This window comes from Tetrao urogallus (assembly GCF_951394365.1).
Source record: "Tetrao urogallus genome assembly, chromosome: 3".
In the NCBI taxonomy this organism is placed as follows: domain Eukaryota; kingdom Metazoa; phylum Chordata; class Aves; order Galliformes; family Phasianidae; genus Tetrao; species Tetrao urogallus.
In genome coordinates, this window is record NC_136815.1 from 26,303,589 (window position 1) to 26,324,732 (window position 21,144).

At 33.6% G+C, this 21,144-nt stretch overlaps 1 protein-coding gene across 1 annotated transcript in view; it reads right to left on the reverse strand.

The window, feature by feature from the left end:
* Window positions 1–21,144, reverse strand: part of RALYL (RALY RNA binding protein like) — a gene marked incomplete at both ends in the record, with an annotated part of 297,150 nt that overhangs the window by 170,140 nt on the left and 105,866 nt on the right. The window contains one exon of the mRNA XM_079533404.1: window positions 1,663–1,941. Within this exon, the coding sequence (XP_079389530.1) occupies window positions 1,663–1,941 (279 nt within the window). The remainder of the gene's footprint in view (window positions 1–1,662; window positions 1,942–21,144) is intronic.

A 21,144-nucleotide genomic window follows, 5' to 3' on the forward strand; every position in this document is an offset into this window, starting at 1 on the left:
CCTTGCTTTTCTCACTTAGGTTCTTTTATTTCACTCATATATATAACTTTTCCTAAAAAAGTAGTAATCGCCCCTGATATGTAATTGGATTTCTTTAATTTGTTTGTTTTTTTGTTTGTTTGTTTAATCCCAAAACACAGGGGTTATAAAATTTAAAATTACTGTTTGGCAACTGTGACAAAATACCTAACACAAATACCTTAATTTCTACAAATAATCAGAAATAAAAATTTCCACAGCCTGAGAAATTGAAAATGAATAAGCCACGTCCATTCTTTATGACTTGTTACAGACAAAGTACTAGCTTCACGTCACTTTTTCCTGGCATAACCATTATATATATGAGTTTGATTTAAGTAATGTATCTCAGAGGTCTAGTGAAGTACATCCATATGTAATATTGTCCATAATTACTAAACATGTGATAGATGGGGCTAGTACTATACTCCAGCTGATTTCGTCATTGCCAGCCTCCATATCTAAATTCTAATAGTTTTCTAAGATGGCAGTTTTCAATACTGTCATAGTTTCAGCTGAGATGAAATTGTTTACTTCAGAGTTTCTGGTATGATGTTATGTTTTTGGTTCTAGGTGAAAAACACTAATGTTTATAGTTGCTGCTAAGTAATGTTGTACAGAGCCAAGGCCATTTGCAGTAAGGGTCCAAGGAGCTGGGAGGAAACAGAATTAGGACAACTGACTTAAACAGGCCAAAGGGATATTCCATGCCGTATGACATCATGCAGTATGAATTCTGAGTGGGGTGGGGATTATCTTTCTCTCTTCTACTGCTCAGGAGGTAAGGTGGGCATTGGCCAGGAGATGGTAAGAATTGCTTGCGCATCACTTGTTAAATACATTCATATATATTTATATAATATATATTTATATATATATTTATATAATTAGTCATAACTGTTATCCTTTTCATTTTCTCTATCTTAGTAAATAGTTTTATCTCAAGCCACAAGTTCTACTTTTTTTTCCCCTTGATTCTTTTCCCTTTCCCACTGGGAAAGGGGAGACCGAGCAAATGACTGTGTGATGCTGAGCCACCTGCTGGGTTAAACCACAACAAAAAGAAAAGACAGAAATACCCAATATTCACGACAAAGCACCAGAAAATGAAAATGTCATACTTTTTTAAAGTTTGAAATTCAAAGGAACAGTATCTACAACATCATGTGGGAGAAACTTCAACCTGAGATTTTTGTAGTAAACTTACCTAAATGAGTAACTACATTACAGTTTGATTTGGTACAATTTCAAGGCCTAACAAAAGTCGTTCTTTTGCTTCTATCTAAAATCTGGCACACCAGTAGGCTAGATGTTATTTTAGATTAATGAAAGGCAAAACAGCCACACCTATGAGTCATAGTCTTCCTATATCACATTTTATTTACTCACAGAGCTTAAGAGAAAACACTTATATTTTCTTCACCTTATTAATCATGTTCACTGTAATGAGTTCACACAAAAAATTATAAACCCTCAAAACTAATATCTAGGTAGCACATAATACTTCTAAAATTCTGCCAGACCCAGCATACTGAAAATATACTTAGAAGGAACAATGGTAAAACAAACTTACTAATCTCCAAGGTAACAACAGCAGATAATGCAGAAAGGATAACAGTATTTGAACATAAGTATTGCACTTACCGAGTGGCTGCCCTGCGATGATCCTGGCATTCTCTCCTGCCACTGCAGCCCTGGCATGTCTCTCACTCATGTACTGTACAAATGCGTAACCTTTGTGCACAGAGCAGCCAACTATTTTCCCATACTTTGCAAAGATTGCTTCGATGTCACCTTTTTTGACAATGGCTGTGTTCAGATTGCCGATGAAGACCCTAGAGTTGATGGACTTTGGGTCATTCTTATTGGTGACATTGCTGGTCTGTGTTTTGCCAGTCATGGCTGGATCAGTTGGCTTTAAACCTTAAAGAGAGAACAAAGAGAATTATGTTTCATAACATGCAGTTACTCCTGGTTTGTTGATTTTTCCAGAAATAATTTACTTTTTCATTTTTCACTTAAGGTGCATCTAGACTCAGAAGAGTCATATATTCTAAAAAATGATTATCAACAAAACCTAAGCAGTACATATTTGATAGTAAGCCAAATTATAACTTCTCATCTTACAGATATAATATATACCAATAAATTTCTTAACTTAAAGCTCTGATAGTGGAGCTCTGCTTAATCATATGTGGATTTGTGCTTGGAAATTCAATATTGACTTTTTAAGTATCTAGAAATAGCAAAGCAAGTGAATGAGTCATAATCTTACATCAAATAAATTAACATCCAAAGCCACGTGCAAAGCAAACTTAAACAATAAATGATTACTCTGCTTTTGCTTGGTAAGTGTGAGCCAGACCACATTTCTCACCAGTTTCCACCACTGACTATTGTGAGAAGTGTAGGACAAGTAATATACAGTTCTTTACTGCAATTAATAAGTTTCTATCAAAACAATTTTCTCTATTAATACAATGCAAAAAAAAAAGAAAGGGAAAAGGAAAAGGAAAAGGAAAAGGAAAAGGAAAAGGAAAAGGAAAAGGAAAAGGAAAAGGAAAAGGAAAAGGAAAAAAAGGAAAAGGAAAAGGAAAAAAAGAAAAAGGAAAAGGAAAAGGAAAAGGAAAAGGAAAAGGAAAAGGAAAAGGAAAAGGAAAAGAAAAAGAAAAAGAAAAAGAAAAAGAAAAAGAAAAAGAAAAAGAAAAAGAAAAAGAAAAAGAAAAAGAAAAAGAAAAAGAAAAAGAAAAAGAAAAAGAAAAAGAAAAAGAAAAAGAAAAAGAAAAAGAAAAAGAAAAAGAAAAAGAAAAAGAAAAAAAGACAGGGTAAGCACAACCGGTTTAGACTCTTGAAATAAAATAAAATAAAATAAATAATAATAATAAAAAAAGAAAACAAACTTCCTCAATTACACGAACACAGTTTTGGTTGCTGTTTTACTTTTCTTGCTGGTGTAACAAAACCATCTGAATCCTAACATTTCCCTAATGGAAACAGCCACATTATTCTTGGGGATTTCTTTTCAAAATAAGAAAGAACACTTTTTGTGTTCATCTAGCCTCACTCTTTTGAAGTGCATTTGATTTTGTTAGTATGTATGTAAATTCCACTTGCCAGTAGGTCATTCCATTTACATTGATTTACTTAGAAGTGAAATGAAAGATATTACCCCATGCTCTGCTGGTTTTTTTTTAGTTAAATTTGATAACAGACATGTCAAAAATATGCACACCTTGTAAGAGTGAAAACTTCTTTTGTTAGAAGGAGACCATTTAAACAGAAGTTTAGACCAGCTCTAACAGCTAAGATTTATGTTACTATTTTTTAATCTGTTCTTACTTTTGACCATATCACAGTAACAGTTCAGGCAAGAAGAGAGTCCTGTTAAATACTGCTCAGACTTAAAACTCGGTTCTTTTCTCAAGATGAAAACGAAAAATGAACTCTATCTGGACACCCAAAGCTTGACATTAACTAGCAGAAATTTCATATTTAAAATCAATAGCTACCATACGTTAAGCCAGACTGAAGGAAAAAGAAACCACTGTTACTGAACTCCACACAATTTCTACTGAACAAACCATCTGTAGCCGTGGCTATCAGTACTTCGATTGTCTCCATCACACATGATTGAAACCCCACCCTTCTGGATAAGAACACACTATGGATATATATGGGCAATTCTCCAGAGTTCTAGAAAAGGCTTTTTGAAAGGAGAACATGCAACCGAGACTATTAGTCAAATAGCATTTATTTTCTTAAACTATTAATGCAATATCTTTATATTAGAACATTCACAGAAAACACTGTATAACCAAAATAAGTTTCCTTGTAAATTTAACAATTTTAAATACATTCTGGAAACACAAGATACTGCATAATGCACAAACTTCAACACAGAAAACCAGGAAAACTGCCTTGACCAAAAACCCCTGAGCTTTATTGTGTAGGTCACTCCCAAAGTTACTCATGGAAATGACAAATACAAAGATACAGCTAATTCTCAGGTACAAAATAGTATTTTTTGACACCATTAGCTATGCATTTTTACCAGTGATGAACAAGAGCCTGTAAAAGTCACAGAGGTGGTGACCACCGATGACACAATTAAAACATATCACCCACTGCCTCACTGTGCTCATATCCACTGTTTGGTCTCCATAAATGTTCAACGTTCAAAGATAAAAACTGCAGCAGTCAAGTATCAGGGATTCCTTTTTCACCAGCTATTCCCCGACGTTGCCAAAAAACACACCAGTTTGTCATGCACTTACCAAGTCTTTTGGGAAAATCTCTTATGGGGTAGCACTGCGTTTGTTTATGAATATCTAGCAAATAAAGTTGCTATCACTATATTCTTCATAACTGTGTTATTGTTCTCCATTCACATTTATCAAGTCATGGAGACAATGTTTAGCTTCAGGTCTTGAAAACAGTACACTCGGCTTACAGATCTTTCTCCTCTATCAACCTGCTGTATGACACTCAGTGAATGACTATTTTGTACTTCTCTTGACACTTTTCAGAATTCAAACTTGAATTTTTGGCTAAGAGCTGTCTTTCCACATATTTTTATAAAGCTTCTAATGCAAAGATGTCATGATCTCAGCTGAGATTTCTGGGCACAACTAACACAATAATAATAAAAATGACAAGGGAAAAAATCTTAAGAAAATCCTCTGCCATACAGAAAATTGCATGGAAATTATAGACAAAGAATCTATTCATAATTATTGCCATCACAACTGTTTTTAAAACACAGGAGAACTCTTTGGTTCCTCCATTGTTTCACCATTTTAAATAGGACTCACTAAACTATTCATTTTTATTTCCTAAAAATTCTCATTTTATTTTGCCTGCTTTTGCTGTTCACTAATTTAAATTGACTTTGAATAGTATGTTGAACAATCCTATAGTAGTTTCTCTTTGCAATGCAAATTCACAACATGTTTTTTTTTCAACACAAAGGAAAATAGTTTTCTGGTGGGTTCTCTTATATGCAAATGAAAAGTCAGAAAATGTACTGCAAAAATTCCAAGGGTAAGAATACTATGGGTGAGAAGAGTATTATCATGTGAATAATTTAGATCTGATTGCATTGCTTGGCTACATATAATACTATTGTGAATATTTTATAAAAATCAAAGACACATATGATCTTCATAGCAATGAGAAAGAACAATGCAAGTTTTACATCTCACATTTTACACCTTGCATCTATGAATACTGAATTATATCTATATTCTCTGTGCTATCAATAACATCACAAAAATAGCAACTCCTATAACCCCAGAAGTAAATGAAATAGCAAGAAAAAACGTATCTGAAATCATCTAATTTCTCTGCAGCCTTGTTGAAGGCTTATTAAAGGTATCTTGCTTACTTCTTATCATTGCAATAATTCTTTCTGGCAATAAATATCTTCTATAACTCAAAACATATCTTTTAAGGAATGCTTTACAGACAATACATAACATGAAATACACTTCATTATATTGTTTCATGATGTAGCTGATTTAATTGTTAGTAGAACAATTAATTAGATCTCAGGTTCAAAAAGTAAAGTTTGTAAAGCTGTTTTAAACTTTTTTTTTGTTGTTGTTCTCTCACAGGAATGTAAATGACTAAAATGAGATTCTTATTACACAGTACACAAATTTGGTAAGCTTCCTTTACATTTCCATCATTTTTATATGAATTTCAGTTAAATACCAGCACAACAAAGCACTGTTTTTTGGCTTTGAACCTTCAGTCCATAAAATGAAAATCTGAATCTTGAACTCTTATTTCATAGGGGATGCTGCTCCTATAGGCACAGTGGCTAATCCCACAATGCTGAAAACAATGGCAGCATTTACAGCTCCTCAGCGTTCTGATGCAGAGAGGAGCACAAGACCTGAAACAATGGGCAACTGTCTAATTCAACCTCTCAGTAATTCTCTGGCATTTCCTTGCGAAGTACAGGTGAGAAGGGACCATTATGGTCTTACTGGTCCTCAGCTTCCAGTGCTGATTATAAATACAACCAATGATACTTCAGAGGAAAATGAAAAACCTCTCCGTTAAAAGACAGGATTTTGTCAATACATGAAATAGTTTGGGATACATAAAGATACTTAAGACTTAAGTTATTAGAATGGACTCTGAGAGCTCTTCACTTTATCAACAGACTAGTTATACAACAGATGCTCATCATAATGACTGATTGAAATTCATTAAGCCAAACTCTAACAATTCTGTTAGGGGGAGGGGAAAAAAAAAAAAAAAAAAAAAAAAAAAAAAAGCTCAAATAAAATAAATCTCTTTAAAGAATATAGAAGAAAATTACATTTGATGGTTTGAAGATATAGTAAGATCTATACTTAGTTTCACATTCTAAAAATTCATGTTCAACAGGGTAAGCAACATTTCAAGGAGCTTCTACTTATTGATGTGCTTTTATCTTTGTTATTTTATTTCAATTGTAAATAAAACATTTGGGTCCTTTAAACAAATAAAAAAAAAAAAAGTGTAGACATTTTGAATGAACTAAATATTGCTCACAGTGACTTGAGGAACTATTAGGGCAGGAATACTGAATTGTTTTTGAAAGAAACTGAAATGTTTTCTGAAAATATCTAGGCTACTCTGAAAGTAATAACTATTCAATTTCCATGGAAACTACAACAGACATAATGAGCACAAGTAACTATTTGACAGTGCGATAAACAAGAGTCTACATGCTATGCTTGTAAAAATCTGCACCAGCAGGGATGACCCAATGTTTCACAGCTGCTGATGGTGACACTGTTGCTAGGAAGATGTTACCCACACAGTCCACCTTTGATCAGCCCAAACAGATGGAAGTCAAAGGTTGTCAAATCTGGACTGTACTGTGGGTGTGGTGGGACTGTCCAGCCAAGACTGGCAATATGCTCCACCATCTCCAAACTGGTATGAGGCCTGGTGTTACTGTGTTGCAAGAAAAAGGTTGGCTTCTTCTCTGGCCTGAGGCTGGAAGTGGGAGCCTTCAGCTCAGTCAGTGTCACGATGTAGCAGCCAGAGTTGATGGTTAGTTCCAGAAAGGAACATAGGAATCACCCCCTTCCTCATCCAAAAGACAGTGACATCACTTTACCTACTGTGTCTAGAACTTTTTCTTTTATGGGGAATTCAGGCATCTCCACTTCATGGACTCCTGTTTTGACTCCTACTCATAGCAGTGACCCCACATCTCATCATCAGTAATGATGCACTCCAGGAAACTGCCACCTTCAGCATTTTATTGGTTCAATTGGTTCTGACAAACCTGTACATTTGAAGACTCTCTTCATTTTGTGGTGTGACAGCTGTGCATGCCTATTCAAAACACTGCCTGTCTTCCATGTTGCTGTTGCCAATGCTGAAAGGCACCACTCACCGACTCACTGCTCACATCCGCTGTTTCATTTCCATAAATGTTTAGGCAAGCACTAATGAACGATAGTGGGTGCCATTTTTTCTTCAAGAAGGAATTCAATGATGCACCTTTGCTTCATATGCACTCCCATGTCAGATGCCATTTTGTCAGATTGCCCCTCTGCTGCCATCTGTTGCACGACAATGAAATTTAATGGAATACTGCAGGGAAGATTGACGGTTGGACTAGGTGATCTTAGAGGTCTTTTCTTGGCGATTCTGTAAGATTCAACCTCTGCTGTCATACCACCATCTATTTATGTTACTTTACACATACAGAGTTTTAATACTATGGTTCTGTGTACTTACTACACTTACAAAAAATGAAACATTCTGTCCCATCAATCACAAACTCAGTTAGAGATGATTCAGCTGTGTCAGAAAATATTTCCTATTCTGCATTAGATCTCTGTGATGACCTAGAAATCTAAAATGATGATTTCTTATATGGAGAACTATTCTTAACTGTAAAATTATTGTCACTGGCAATTTATTCTAAGCATCACTAAATGCCAGATCTTAATCATCATTACTTTCAATATTGAAGTTTGCACAGTAAAATGCAGAGTATACATCTATTAAACACAAATCCTTCCAAGACAGAGGGGAAAATACATATGAAGACAACTGGTTGTCCAGTGGTAGCTGTCTTAACAAGGTATTCATAGTAAAAATTACAGCCTGTAAGATTAATTGTTCAGATGTTTAGGATTTCATCTGTAGAAGGCCATTCAGGTAAATGATAAACATCACGATATCAGTCCTTAAATATGAAATGCAGCATTATAGCAGTGGACAGTCTCTGACCTAAAATTCACAAGGTACTCTCAGGCAGTTCCAAGGAATTTATCTCTGCCTTTATGCTTAGTTAATAATGGATCTTTTGTAAATGTCAAGATTTAATCCTTGCTTTAAAAGCTGAACTTCAAATATTTAAGGTTTAAGAATCAATAAATATTAACATGTTTATCAAGAAAAAAAATGCAAAGCCACAATACATTTTCTCTCCTTTGCTTTCTTGCAGCACTATCTTGCATTGGTACTGATATTTTGTGGAGCAAATTCAATATTAATCTTGATTTTCATAATAAGCACTCATTAAAAACTGTTTTATCTCAGCTAAAATCTGCCACTGACAAACCCTTATAAAATATTACATACTGATTGAAAGTAAGAATATGACTCTATCATGGGGAGGGAGGGAAGGAATAGGGAGAACAAAAGTTACCAAATGAAATATATTTTGTCTTGAAAAATCCTTTCTTATTTATACTTAAAATTCATTTTTAATGAATTATTATATCTAGGTCACAAAAATAAAGAAAAAAAATTCTTAAAATGGCTAGTTAAATTGACATCAAAATATTCTGGACTTTCCCAGTCCTCATTAAAGTCAAGGGATCTGCTTTCCCTCTTCAAACCCAAGATATCCTGCCTTACACATAATTTATTTATTTGGTGATCATTTATCTTTACGATTTTCTTTCAATTATTTTTAAAAAGGGGTTGATGCATCATGTTTATTGCACTGACAACTCACCCTTCAAGCTTGCTGACTTCTGGAGCCATATAAATGACAAAATGTGTCAATACTCACTATGCAACATCTTTAGAAAATGAAAGACTGAAAAATAAAATGATAGATCACACTCTCTTGTTACCACTCTTCTAGAAAAGACAAATAATCTGCCTCCGGGGAAGGTAAAGAAAATGTATCTATTTTTTCTTTTTCTTTTTTTTTCTTTTTTCTTTTTTTTCATTTTAATTTTTTGTTAATAAAGCAACTACCTATTAATTATAGTATATAGAAAAGTACCATAAAACATTTTTGAATATATATTATTTATTGCCGAGTTGTTTAAACATTTGAAAGATTTGTACATCTTTGGAGGAGCACCACCTCCAATCTCTACCTTCTTCTGGTAGACAGAAGCTATAGATTCATATTGCCTCACCCTGGCTCATACTGATGGTTCCTTCTCCTACCTAAGTGAAGAGAAAAAAATGAAATTTACCAATAGAGAGTCATGAGGATTTTCCCTGCCATTCACTTGCTCTCAGTTCTCTGAATGTAGAAAGTAACTCTATGTAATGTTGCACAGAAATACATTTCCCTGGCATAACAACTTCATAAACTCAGATAAGGGCTTGTTTTCCCCATTATGTATATCTCCTATCAAACATGAGGCTTTCTCTATTTATCACTTTGTAAAATCAAACTACAATCACAATGGTTACCAAAAAAAAAAAAGAAAAAAATAAATCATAATTCTTTCTCATAACACGTATCTGTGTAAATAATACAGCAAGTTCAGGAGCTGCTGTCATTTTTATTTTTTCACTTGGCAGCTTCATGATACAACGGACTGCCTAAAAACAATCTTAGCTATTTTTACTGTCATATGTCATTCCAGACTAATCTCATGTTCACCAGGATTTCTTGGTCTCATTCTGCAGCATGGCTTCCTGTGTGTTTTTTCTTTCTCTTCAGCTTCATATCACATTGAGGATTAAATGAGCCTTGGCAGTAGGATAGTCTCCTACTATCATTTTTATATTTCTAGATTTCCTGAAAGAATTCACTATGCTCTCTGCTCTCAAGGATGTTTACAGTCTGAAAGTACAGCATCTTCTGACATTTTAATCAGTAGAATATTTCATCATTTTAGAATTTGAAGCTATTACGTAAAAATAGACCTAAGAAGGATACCTGTGGCATAGTCAAATATTTCTCCTACAATAAAATTTTCATTCCAAAACTTCTTTGTTTTCATTAAGATGTTATTTTGAACACATAAGATTAGTCTTAGTTAGGACAATATACATTTATTTTTCAAGTAATTCTTAAGAGAAAGATTCTTTTGGCAAGCATGTCTTGTTCTTTTTTAAAGAAGCATCCTATCTGCATTTCCTGTTGAATAAGTTTAAGTGATTCATAGATGGCAAATTTCATTCCACTGAAACTTCCAAGAAAACTTTCAAAAAAAACTTTAATGTGGGGAAAAGTAATTTTGCTCCATTCTGTTTCCGGTACTATTTTTAAGAGTTTGAAATTGGATTTGTGGACTGTCACGGTCCACGTTGCTGAATACCGAACAAGAAGTAAAGAGCTTCTGAACTGTAATCCTAGCTCTGGTGCAGACCTGATAAGAGGCCTCATGCAAGCCACTTAATATCTATACCTTCTTCTCTTTCTTCAGAAACTGGCAATAATGGTATTCCAACTCAGCGAGTTGTTACATGAACAAAATGAAAGCATGCAAAGCACTATATAAATGTTGCAGCACTATAGAGTTTAATAGGAAATGTACATCTAGGGCTTTGTTTTGAGGATTAGTGATATCTTTTCTTTTCCTGTCCATACCGTGGAACTGGAATACAAATCTAACAATGTTAAAAAGCCTCATATTTGGATCTGACTTGAGTTCCTTTTTTTCCACCACAATGATGCAACAATGGACAAAGTCCTCATAAACTACATACACTGACTCTCCAAGGTACCTACCATCTCATAAATACAAATCCCAAACTATCTGTTGAACTGTTTCTCCTCTTTCCCCATTCTGTCAGGGAGGCATTTTAAGTTTAACTGCATTTCAGCTTCTGACATTGAAACTCAAAAGCATTCTAAGGTCCTGCAGAAGACACTGAAACTTTTCAAGACTCATATTTAATACATTTTCATCTGCTGAAATTCACCAACCTTCATTGACCTGTCTTGCCCGTAGAGAATATTTTAATAATTTTCTCTTGTCTCTATTAAGGAAACAAACCTCAGCTTCAGTGCCATTCCTGTGTTTAAGCTGGTAGTTCAATGGTTAGGGACAATGGAAAACCTAATTGAATTCTCTGCTGTTGAAAATTAGAATGTGTACTCCTTGTCTCCTGAGGGTGTTGTTAGGTCCTCTTCATAGTCTTTGTAATACGTGTACTTCAGGGTCTACATCTTTCTTCCTGGATTATCTTCAAAATCCATTTGACATTTGCTTCCTAGTTAAGTCTACAGGAATTCTCATGCCAAAAACTTAATAGGTACTTATCTTTTAATGCACAAATAATTTTAATACCTACTTATTTGTTATTCAGTTCTGTGCCGAGACATGGAAATTAAATGAAACTTACTTTTGTACTGTAATTGTTACTGAGAGATCACAGTTTCTACAGTTTCTACAGTGTGCCCCATACCATATAAAAATGTGCCTGACAGTTTCATCACTATGTTCGAAGAAATACTGTATACCACTGAGAAACTCTGAATGGTGAATTCATTTTTTTACTTTAAAATACATTGTATTTTATGTACACACAATGATTTGTGTAGTGAAATTTTGTGAGAACACAAAATGTTCTCCTTTCCATCTTCACAATTCTATGGAAAAAAAAAGAACAAAAATTGGATGAAGGTATTTTGCAATATTTCTTCGTTGTTGTCTCAGCAGTTTTTTTGTTGTTTTTTTTTTTTTTTTTGTTTGTTTGTTTGTTTGTTTTCTCTGTAGCAGGTAGATACAAGTGAGATTTCATTTCAGTTTGGGAAACTAGTAAATCTTAGTAAAGTTGTGATTTTATGCTAACAGACATCTGATGCAAAAACACAGTGCTCATAGTTCCTACGCCAGATAATTGTTTTATACACTTAATGAACTTTTAGAGAATAATTAAAACAAACACAATATGAACAATACGCCAAAGATTTATTTTTTTAAAAACTTTATTTGAATATTAATCATATGCAATAATAAAGGCATTTTTAATTCAAACAATACAAAACTGTTGCTGATGCACCTTTCCTAGCAGTATGTTATTTGAACAAACAGTGATTTTCCAAGAGAATATCAAATAATCTCACTGTCATATGGTAACTCAGCACCTGTGACCCAAATCTTTGCATACTTAAATGATTTAGAATTTGGTTCTGGCTTCATATTTTTTGATTTGGTTAATTTTTACAAAGAGACATCTCAAAAAGAAAATTTATATTCACATGCAAAATCTATAATATCATTATTTTCTTGCACTGACTTGAAACAAAACTCTTGTATTTTCACCACCTGACTTCTCAGTCACTTGCCACACATATTCTGTGCTTCCTTCCACTCCACAGGAGCAAATTCATGGTATTTCTTACTCCATTTAGTCCTACCTACAGTTTTTCTTCCTTCTCAACATTGGAAGATCATCAGTGAAAAGAAATTGTCAGCAGCGCTTTTATTTTCTCTTCCTGACAGCCTGTCCAGATGCTGGCTGATTCACTTATATCACTCTCACACACATTTATATACATGTGTGTTATAAATAAGTAAACATATATTACTGGCTGTTATTCTATATTGCACCTCAAAGAGTTTGGTTTTGTAAGAACTGAGACCAACATTACCTGAGATGAGCATAATCTGTCTATCAGGAATTGACTTTATTGCTTCACTGAGTGGCACTGTGGCTGTTCCAAAGACATTGGCAAAACAAACAAACAAACAAACAACAACAACAACAAAAAAACACACACACACACAAAAACCACCCCCTCTCCTTCCCCAGAATTTTAAAGGCATATTCAGCTGTATTTTTAAATTTAAATTTTTTAAATTTTTAAATTAAAAAAAAAAACCAGCATTTTTAAAGACCAGAAAAGAATAACAGTGGCAAAACTGAGCATGCAGTCCTTAACTTTTCTTAACTTTCTTTCTACATGTCAGATAATCCAGGACAAAGTACAAAAAAAAAAAAAAAAAAAAAAAAAAAGAGGAAAACATTTCCCCTGATTTTTTGTAACTGTAGAGTGGATTGTGATTAAATTTGAAGCCAAAAGATATAGGCCTCCAATGAATTTTAGAAACACCAGTGGAAAATAAAAAAACTAAAACCCAGCATATTTTACATAAATATACTTCATATTATCTCACTTGTATCAAGGAGATAGAACAAATTTGAATGTAAAGAGCCTTCCCATGAATCTCATATTTAAATAATTTATTCTATTGATTACATTTAATCTCCTACATCGTGTCATAGAGCTGTAAGATATCTGGTAGGAGTACAGTAAAAAACAGTTAGAGTAAATAACTTGCAATGAATAATTTATCCTTCAAATTTTCTACCCTGTAAAGATTTTTCTATAGCTCTTGCTGTCATAATATCTAACCTCCGGTCTAAAGGATGAGCTTATTAGAAGAATTCATTATTCACATAACTCTGCTTTAAACCACAGCAAATCTTTCATTGACTTAACTAGGGCAGGAAAGGGTATAAATTGAAGGGAGAGTTTTTTGATGTTTCTGTTATCCCCTCAAGTGAATATGAATAGATTCATTTCAAGCTTTGTTATTTAAGAACATGAAGAGGATTTTTCTTCTTCTTGTAAATATAAATCAGTTAAAAACATTTCTTTTAAAGCATTTCACTTTCAATATTAAATATTCTATATTTTCTTTAATTTGATCTAGTTAATCTAGATTTAATTTGTTGTAGTACTTCCAATGTTATTGCTCCCATCCAATTGACTTCTACTGTGTTTCTTTCACAAACATTTCTCTGGAAGCTCTCAAATAACTGTTCAAAAACACCCACACCAGTAAAACTTGGCTGTGAAAAATGAAATAGAAACTGCTCACAGAAGCAAATAAAGCTTATTATATGTGTGGATGAAATGTATGGAAGAAATTTAGAATTGCTTTTCTAACAAATTATTTTGCTTACCTTAATGATCAGCTTTGGCTGCTTAAATTGATTATTTCCAGTCTATGTTATCTTACTATCCTAGATAATTACAACATGTGATACTGGTCTTGTCAACCATTAAAATATTAATTATTTGACAGAGCAGACTATTTTCAAACTAAAATATACTCAGCATGAACCATCAATGGTCTTTCCACATGCAAGTCTCAGTTCCTCAGACACACTGCATATAACATGCAGTCTGATTTCCATACTGCTAGTTATTCTCCTAATACAATTATATATCATTAAACTATTTATATATGTAAGTAAATAGTCCTTATAAAAATTATCTTATTCCTTTTTTCAAAAAGTGTATAGCTGCTTTAATAGTACAACACTAAACCCTCCATAACTCATATAAGTCAGGAACAATAACTGTCATGTAAGAAAAGAACTTCCTCTCAATTTTTGCATGTGTTTCATCTCTCCCTTTGAAGAAAATAATCACAGGAATTATTTCACATTCTGAGTAAGCTGTAGCTGAGTAATGTCACTATCATCAATATGTGGTACAATAGACTTTAATTATTATTATTATCCATTCTTGCAAATAAGAACATTTTTTTTTTCCATAAAATTGATTATGTGCTGATTACAGATGTTTTTATAAGTTATTCCACTTCAGATTATTAGGAAAACTTACCAGATGTGGAGTAAGAAATGAGAATGGAAGATCAACAAGTGAAAGTAATATTTTGAAGAGAAGTTGGAATACTATCACTACTGTAAGATAATTCATTTAGCTTGAACACATTCAATTTATGTAAAAACCTGCTTTTTAAGGAACAGCATTTGATGAAACACCTACTAGTCTCTTCTTCCTGTTATTTTAATCAGTATGTGTCTTTCAGAGCTATCTTTAAAATTCCTGCACATGAAAGCTAAGCTTCTATAAAATAAAAAGTGTCTTCACAAGAAAACAAGCTGATTGTCATGGTTTGGAGAAGGATCTGGATGAAATTTCTCCACGCAGGTATTTCTCAAAAGTTGATTCATCAAATGCTCCCAGTAGTTTTTACTGAGCTTTGACTATCAACTCTTGTAAAGGGTGTAATAAAAAATAAATGTAAGGAAACACATTTAAGAAAGAGTGGAAAATTTCAGCCATCCACCTCTATGATTTATTTGAATATATATTGGTAAGCTAAGTATAACAATTTACTTGATACATTTTCCTATTTTCTGAATGTGTAGACCTGAACAAGCCACCCATTTTGAAATGGCAAAGTTCTTTATTATTGGTCCAAGATAAATTAAGAATTTTTTTGTGTAGATACATCTTCACTACTGAGACAAATTTTGTAGTTCTGCTATAATTCTCAATTTCCTTGCAGCAGTCGTGGACCACAGACCTGTGAAATAATATGACTAATACCTAAGATAGAGTGTAGACTGCAGGATCAAAGGAGAGTAAACATGTCTGGTGGAGCCTAAACTCTTGTTTTCCTTTTGTTTGTTTCCGCCTGACCTATAAATCCTGAGGTTTGTAACTTGCACATGTGGTCTGCTTGGCATGAGTGTGAAAGGTTACATTAATCTACTCAAAGACATGAGTTATACAGGCAGTCTAGTTACAATAGCTAACTCAGAGATTTGAAATAACCTTGTCCAGAAGAACAATTGCTTTCAAAGCATAAATATTTAGAAGCATTTCTGCAGTGTATGAACTCTGGCCACTGAGAGAATCAAACCCACAATTTTCTTAGAAAAATAAGAAAATTCCTAATGTAATATTGTTAATCTGTCCATATGTTGAATATGTTAAATTATTTCCCACCAAGATTGTTATTATTAATAGTCTTGGAAAGAGAACTACAAAACAAAAACTCCAGGAAAGGTCTTCTATTCTCTTCAAGAGGCAGAACTTGGCAGATCTCCACAAATGAAAATATTGTCCTCTCACTCAGACTACTGCTAAATTACAGTTTGATTTTAAATGCCATGTAAAATAGCCTTTAAAATGTAATATTCTGAACCTCGTATAATTAAACGCTTCTTGACCACTTGAATTCTGTAAAATAGTATCACATCTCCTTTCTCTGGTTTCTGTGGCTATGTGAACTAAAGATAAACACCTTTAAAATAGTAGAAACTGTATTTAGTTGTGTCTTTGCTTTAGGAAGAAAGATGGTTTGAAGTATTCAGAAATAATTCCCATTCTAATCTCCTTGATGTGGGATTCTGAAAGAAAGAAGGTCTTGGAAAGCAAAGGGTAATGGAAAAAGCACTGTTATTAACTACAATAACATTATGAAAGGTAAAGCTTTTCACCCGATATACTACAGATTGAGAGGACAAGTCCTTTCCTTTCCTGTCTTTTCTCAGGAAGGCTTTGTTTTTGGGAAATAATTAAAAAAATAATTAAAAAACCCAATAATTTAGAATAGAAAAGAAACCTCTGGCAATTCAGAGAAATTTTGTTACAACAAAGAGTGGGGGTGTAAGGGATGAAGATGACGTCTCTGTTTTTTCCATCTTCCTACACACTGTTTTATCTTTGAAAAATATCCAAAAGTAATGCTATTCATTTACACTGCATTTTTTTTTCCTTTTTAATTTAAATTCTGTGTAGATAAGAAAAAATGGATGGGATTAATAGACTTCTCATTTTAAAAAATATTTCTAAATATTTTTCCATCAATGTTTAATAAAGTTACATTGATATCCTAAAATATCCTATCACAACCGAGATCCACTGCATTTAAGTAGATATTATTCATTTCTCCCCATTTTTACAAATTCAGTTTGTCAGCAGAACTTTATTTCTGGGGTAATTATCACAAAACCACAGAATCATTAAGGACCACTAAGATCAAGTCCGTCAATCCGTGATCACCATGCCTACTAATCCATGTCCCTTGGTGAAACATCTACGTATTTCTTGAACAATTCCAGTGATGGTAACACCACCACTTCACTGAGCAGCCTACTGCAGTACCTGAGCTCTTTTTCAGTGAAGGCTTTTTTTCTAGTACCCAACCTGAACCTCCCCCTGGTGGAACTTAAGGACATTACCTCTGGTACTATCCCTGTTACCTTAGAGAAACAGCCAATTCCCATCTCATTCTGCAACCTCCTTTAAGGCAGCTGTAAAGACCAATAAGGTCTCTCCCAGATCTCCTCTTCTCCAGAAGAAAAAATCTCAGAGTTTCTAACTGCGTATTTTCTATAGCAAAGTCAAGTAGATGTTTGCATGTAAGTTCTGGTATGTTCAGAATCAGAATCTTACCCGAAATAACTGTGCAAATATAAGCATGCCACCCACCACAAGCAAAGCGTAACTTTGTGGTTGTTAAAATAGTCTAGACTGACTAAAATATATATATATATATATAATATGATTAAAATAAATGAGGTGCCCTTATTATATTTGTGTTTGAGAAAGCTGAATGAATCTGCCAAGATGTTCTAACTTACAGGATTTCCAGTGCTACTGTGAAGAAAGCTGTAGAAATTCTTTGTATAGCTGTCAGTCTCAGACAAAGAAATTTACTCAGTTCTTTTTCTGAGCTGGGCTGATGCATCGAGCAACATATGAAATGCAAGACTGAAGGTATTATGAGGAATTCAGACTCCATTTAACAAAGATTTATGAAATATTTTATACAATTGAAAGACATACCTCCTAACGTTTTTTATTATAATCACTATTATACTGCATTATATGATCTTTTAACCTTGGATTTTCATTCATATTAGTAAAAAAAACCCGAACGTTTTATTCAGACAGATTGTGAACTAATTTCTAGTTTATTCACTGATTTATTCCAAGTTGGGGATTTTTGGAAATAATAATAATAAAAAAATGTATCTACCGCTGAAAGTGTAACAGAATTCATTATGAAGAATGCAGTGAATTTTTTTAGAAAGCATCACTGACAGAAGCATGAGCTATACATATAAAAATCAAATTAAATTCCTTAATTCTTGCTGTTAATGATTTCATAAATACTTTCATGGGTTTTTTTCTTCCTACAATTCAGTAAATAAAGAACTAAGAAATAGGGCCATGCACAGCCATAACTTACAGTAATTGAAATTGTTTCCCCACAAGAAAAGCACATTTCCACAGCATGTTTCTGGATACATCGCTACCGTTTCAGAAAGATCTCAAGATTTATTTATTATTATTATTTATTTCCTCCATGTTACAAATTCACCAGATCTCTAGGATAAATAACAGAAAAATTCTGCAAGAAATATGAAAATATCGGCTCTCTCTCAGACAATTCAATTGAAAGGATTATAAAGCAACTGCTATGAGCTTGGTTAACGATCCTCTAAATTCAAATACACCTTCTCCTTCTTTCTCAACATACAGTGTAAGCAGCCAAATATGTACACTTCAAAGAGAATCACACAATTCTTAAAAGTTGGAACAGACCATTCAAAATCATCTAGTCCAACTCCGCTGCAATGAATAGGGACATCCAAGCTAGATCAGGTTTACTATGCAGGTATTGAAGAGAAATACAACATACTTTTTTCACCGCTAGTGAGAAATAATACTTATAGACACTGACATAGTTTTCAAATTGAGATACAGTTTTAGTTAGACTGTAATTATAGAATCAACTAAATGATACACAGTATGCCAGTGACTACCTGTACCATCTGCTCCTATCTGTTTCAGGAAAAGTATCAGTCTACAGAAAAAATCAAGTTATTTTATAAAGTATCCAGATATTTATTTTTATTCTGTCTACATTTTTGAAGCTGAAATAATATGATAAATTTGACATAAGGTTAAGTGAAGCTGTTTGAAAATGTAGCAGTTTTTCAAGGAATGTTCCACATTTGCACAGTTGCATCACTTCACAAATATCAATGATGATGTGAAAGCAAAATGAATTTGCTTTCACATCTCCTTCTGAATAGGTTTTCTATTCCAGCTTATCAGTAAACTAGCAAACTTTTATAATTTACATTATTTTCTCAGAATATTTTTATAGAGGCATGGACTCAACCTTACATCCTGACCTAATACTCGTACATAAATATAATTATGTGCAAAATATAGCCAAAGTGGTTAAAATAAAGACTTAGAGTGAAGATTCTTATAATACCCTTATTTCATTTTAACTCCTCACATAACCCCTCTCAAGACTGTTTTGTTTCAGTCAATTCTGATATATTAGCAAAATTTGTCACTGAGAATTTTTACAATTTTTTTAAAGAGTGGGAATGTTCATAGTGCTAGGGCAATTTTAAAAGGATGCAGACAATATCATCTGGTTCACCACTTGGATGAACCTTATTCCATTCTGGCCTTGCCTCTTCTGCATGGTTCAACAAAAAATATTTTTATAGAAGTGTCAATTCAATCCTCCCCAACATTCATATAGTTTATGGCTGCACAGTATGTACTGTGGGTATTTCCAGACACTGTGACATTACATAGTATTTTAAAATAAACTTCAGTACTGCAGGAACCATACCAATTGAAAGCTTACAGATGGCTGATTGTGAAAAGCCATTAGGAAGTCTGTCCATGTGGCAGCAATTTCTAACTGAAATAGTGTGATGAATTGTACCCACTGCTTATTTCATTTTGGATTTTTTTCCCTCCTTCTAACAGCATTCAGAACAGCAAGCAGCCTCCCTGTTCCTCATCACAGCCCTCCATGAGAAACCACTGGGGAAAATCTAAAAAGCAGAAAACATAGATATAAGACTTTCCAAATAATCCAGCCTCTCCCAAGTTCCAAGTGAATTTTGGACCCATCAATATTTCACTGTTATCAGGGAATGTTTGTGGCTGGATGAGGATGATATTGCTAAATGCATCACTTTGGACAGAGAAAACAGTGAAAATGTGTCCACTGGAGCGTATACCTAGACAGTGCAAAAGGAAGCACTAACATAACTGCTTAGGAGCATTCACCATCTGGATTTTGGGCTCTCATTCCCTCTTTTCACTCCCCTTTTTTATCCTGACCAAGAAGAGAAGAACAGGAGCTCTTCATAACCCTGAGAGCACGGCATCAGCCATGGACACCAGAGGGAAAGGGTTGTTCTTTAACATCAAGGTGGGGCAGCTTCTTCATACCCAATGTTCCTATTTAATTCTTGGAGGGTTCAGGATGCTGCTTGGTAAACATATAACAGTCAAAATGAAAACAGAAACATAACAACATTAGATAGAAAGTTTTGGGCCAACTTGATTTCTGGAAATAAAAGCGTCGGCTTTTTTATTTTTTCTTTGTCATTTCCTACACACCATCCTCATGATTTTAATTGGTGTCACAAATTCTTTCTCAAATTTTCCCTTATGACCTCTGTTCTGTCACTGAAAACACACACAACGTCTTTATTTAAAGATGTTTTCCCCTTCAGATGACTGCCATTGAAAAGAGATCCTGAAAAAACAAGGGAATTGGCTGCAGCCAATCAACTGCTTTTTCTGAACAGCAGAAGGATATCATTGTGTTATATGTTAATTATTAAAGAAGCTGTATATTAAGCACACATAATCAGAAACTTCTCTGGGTTCTATTTTGTGAAGTCACCACAAAAGCTCTGGACTTCAAAGAAATAACTGCAAAAACATGATATACTGAAATCAAGCTTTGAAACATTACAGGTCGAACTTTGAAAGGAAACAGAAAGCTCAACACAGGGAGCACCAAAATGGTTAAAAAGCACAGTGTAAAAACAAATTGAATTTAGGAAAAAAACATTTATAGAGGGAGCCAATTTTTTCTCAGGAGTATGAAAACAAGAAATGCCTCTCGCAACTAGATTCTTAAGTGTGCTCCCCCTGACCAAGAAAAAAAAGAAGTTACTTTAATAGCTTCAAAGTTTCTTTTTAAATCTATGTCAAGAAATATTATCCATTTGTAAAGATTCACTACATTCAAAAGGTCCTAAATTAGAAAAGCAGTAGAGATACTAAAACCACTGATTCATTCACACAAAGCATTTGCATTTATCTGTGCTGGACTGAATCAGGTTTTGTAATAAAATTCATTG